The sequence below is a fragment of the Pinus tabuliformis genome, chromosome 7, assembly GCF_031772625.1.
Source record: "Pinus tabuliformis cultivar Carrire ecotype Pingquan chromosome 7, CPIR1, whole genome shotgun sequence".
Classification (NCBI taxonomy): domain Eukaryota; kingdom Viridiplantae; phylum Streptophyta; class Pinopsida; order Pinales; family Pinaceae; genus Pinus; species Pinus tabuliformis.
In genome coordinates, this window is record NC_142293.1 from 951,532,590 (window position 1) to 951,534,833 (window position 2,244).

General features: G+C 36.2%; 1 protein-coding gene across 1 annotated transcript; it reads left to right on the top strand.

The window, feature by feature from the left end:
* The first annotated feature begins 1,194 nt into the window (after positions 1-1,194).
* Positions 1,195-1,935, top strand: LOC149250784 (pentatricopeptide repeat-containing protein At2g13600-like). Its single transcript, XM_089453752.1, has 2 exons — positions 1,195-1,205; positions 1,344-1,935. Exons 1-2 carry the CDS (start codon positions 1,195-1,197, stop codon positions 1,933-1,935), a joined length of 603 nt encoding a protein of 200 aa, XP_089309878.1.
* Positions 1,936-2,244: the final 309 nt, after the last annotated feature.

A 2,244-nucleotide genomic window follows, 5' to 3' on the forward strand; every position in this document is an offset into this window, starting at 1 on the left:
GTTTGAATGTACCTTATGAACATAACAAAATTAGATTCTTATGAAATTGTTTCAATCCTATGGAGATTTTGATATTGCTCAAACATTAGATGTTTCACATATTAAAATATCACATCATATAAGTGAAATAGATTTAGTATACATTAGATGATGTAAATTACACCTTGGCATTAATATTAATACAAAAATGATATTTTTTTTATTGGATTTTTTTTTTTTTTTATGGAAGAGGTTTGATGACACCTTCCCTTGGCCATCTAAGACACTATGTATAGGAAGAGGTTGCTTTATGTATCACATTTCTTGGTATGTATGATATATGTGTATATAATATTTTCAATGTGTATTATTTTTATTGTGACCACTTAATCACTCTATTCTAACTCTTGATGCTTTGGCTATAAATTCTAAGCATAATTGTTTCATGATATTTCATAATTTTACTCAAATAAATATCATATTTGATGATAGGGATATAATATTTAGTAATTTGAATAGCTACACATGTATGTTAAATTCTAAGCATAATTGTTTCATGATAATTCATAATTTTACTCAAATAAATATCATATTTGATGGTAGGGGTATAATATTTGGTAATTTGAATAGCTACACCTCTATGTTATTGGACCCTTATTTCCCACCAAAAAATTTCGGCTCCACCTTACATTTTTTTGGCGCTAATGAAATCTTGTTTACTGATCGAAAACCTTCACATAATTTTTTAGATACACAGAAATATGTAAGTGAGCTAAAATCCGATGAGTTTTTTGGAGAATGCAGAGAATAGTAGGATGGGTTTGAATTTTGGTAATGGACCAGATCGAAATTCATTGGTTTTAGTACTGTGGCTACTCTCAAGGAAAAACCAAGAGCAACTCAATTTCCGGAAGGTGCCAACAAGAGCTCTGCAAACACCAATCCCTATGTTGGTTTCCTGCAACGCTGCATTGGCAAAAGGACTTTGGCCGAGGGAAAAGGCGTCCATGCCCATATCATTAAAACTAGAGCAGAAGGAGCTGCTAGATTATCTCTGGGAAATCATCTTCTTCACATGTATTCCAAGTGCCAAAGCATGAAATATGCGTGCCAAGTCTTTAACAAAATGTAGGGTATGTGAAATATGGGTGATTGGAGAATGATCGTGAGTTGTTTGAAAAAATGCTTGAATGAGATGGGGTGTCCTAGAACGTGATGACTGTCGGGTATGAGAAGCATGGACAAGCTGGAAAAGCCTTAAAACATCATCGACAAATGCAACATTTGGTCATAAGATGAGATGAGTATCATCTTGTGAGTGTACTTAGTGCTTGCACATGCTTACTTGATCTACAACACGACAGGCAGATCCATGCTTCTGTGATTAAAGGGGGTTTTGAGTCAGACACTTTTGTGGAGAGTGCCCTTGTTGACATGTATGAAAAATGTGGATGCGTCAAGGATGCTCGGCGTGAACTAGATGTAGTGTTATGGACAAGCATGATTGTTGGGTATGCTTGCTGTGGAAATATGGAAGATGCATGCCATGTTTTTGATGAAATGCTTGAATGGAATGTATTTTCATGGAATGCAATGCTAACAGGATATGCACAGAATGGGCTAGGTGAAGAGGCTCTAAAATTATGGTGTCAAATGCAAAGGATTGATACTAAGATAGACAATGTTACCTTTGTGGTCGTTCTGAGTGCTTGTGCTAGCTTGGAAACTCTGGAGCAAGGTAAGCAGGTTCATGGCCATGTCATTAGAACTGGATTTGAGTCGGATGCCTTTGTAGGGAGTGCTCTTCTTGGAAGTATAGAGAATTCCCACCAACATTTTGAGAATATGCCAAAACGAGATGTGGTATCATGGAACACTATGATCACAGTGTATGCTCAAAATGGGTACAACAAGGAATCCTTTAGATCTTTTCACGAATGTTACAGGAAAGCATGAAGGAAAGACGGTTAGTGAACAAAATTTCTCTCATTGCAAGGGTCTGTAGTGACCTTGTGACCTTGCTGGAGGCATCCAAGTAGCTGGTTGCATGACCTGTACAAAAGCAGGGAGCAGGAGAAAGATTCCAAGGGGATATTTCAGTGAATATTGGAGGCAAAGCACACTACTGTTCTTACCATTACTACTGAGTGTCTATGTCGTCATTTGAAGGAATAAAATTGAATTTTGGGCAATGTATTAATTCCTATAGTACTTTTGGAATGATATCTAAAATGGATTGATACTTACATGTAGAAGAATTTTAGG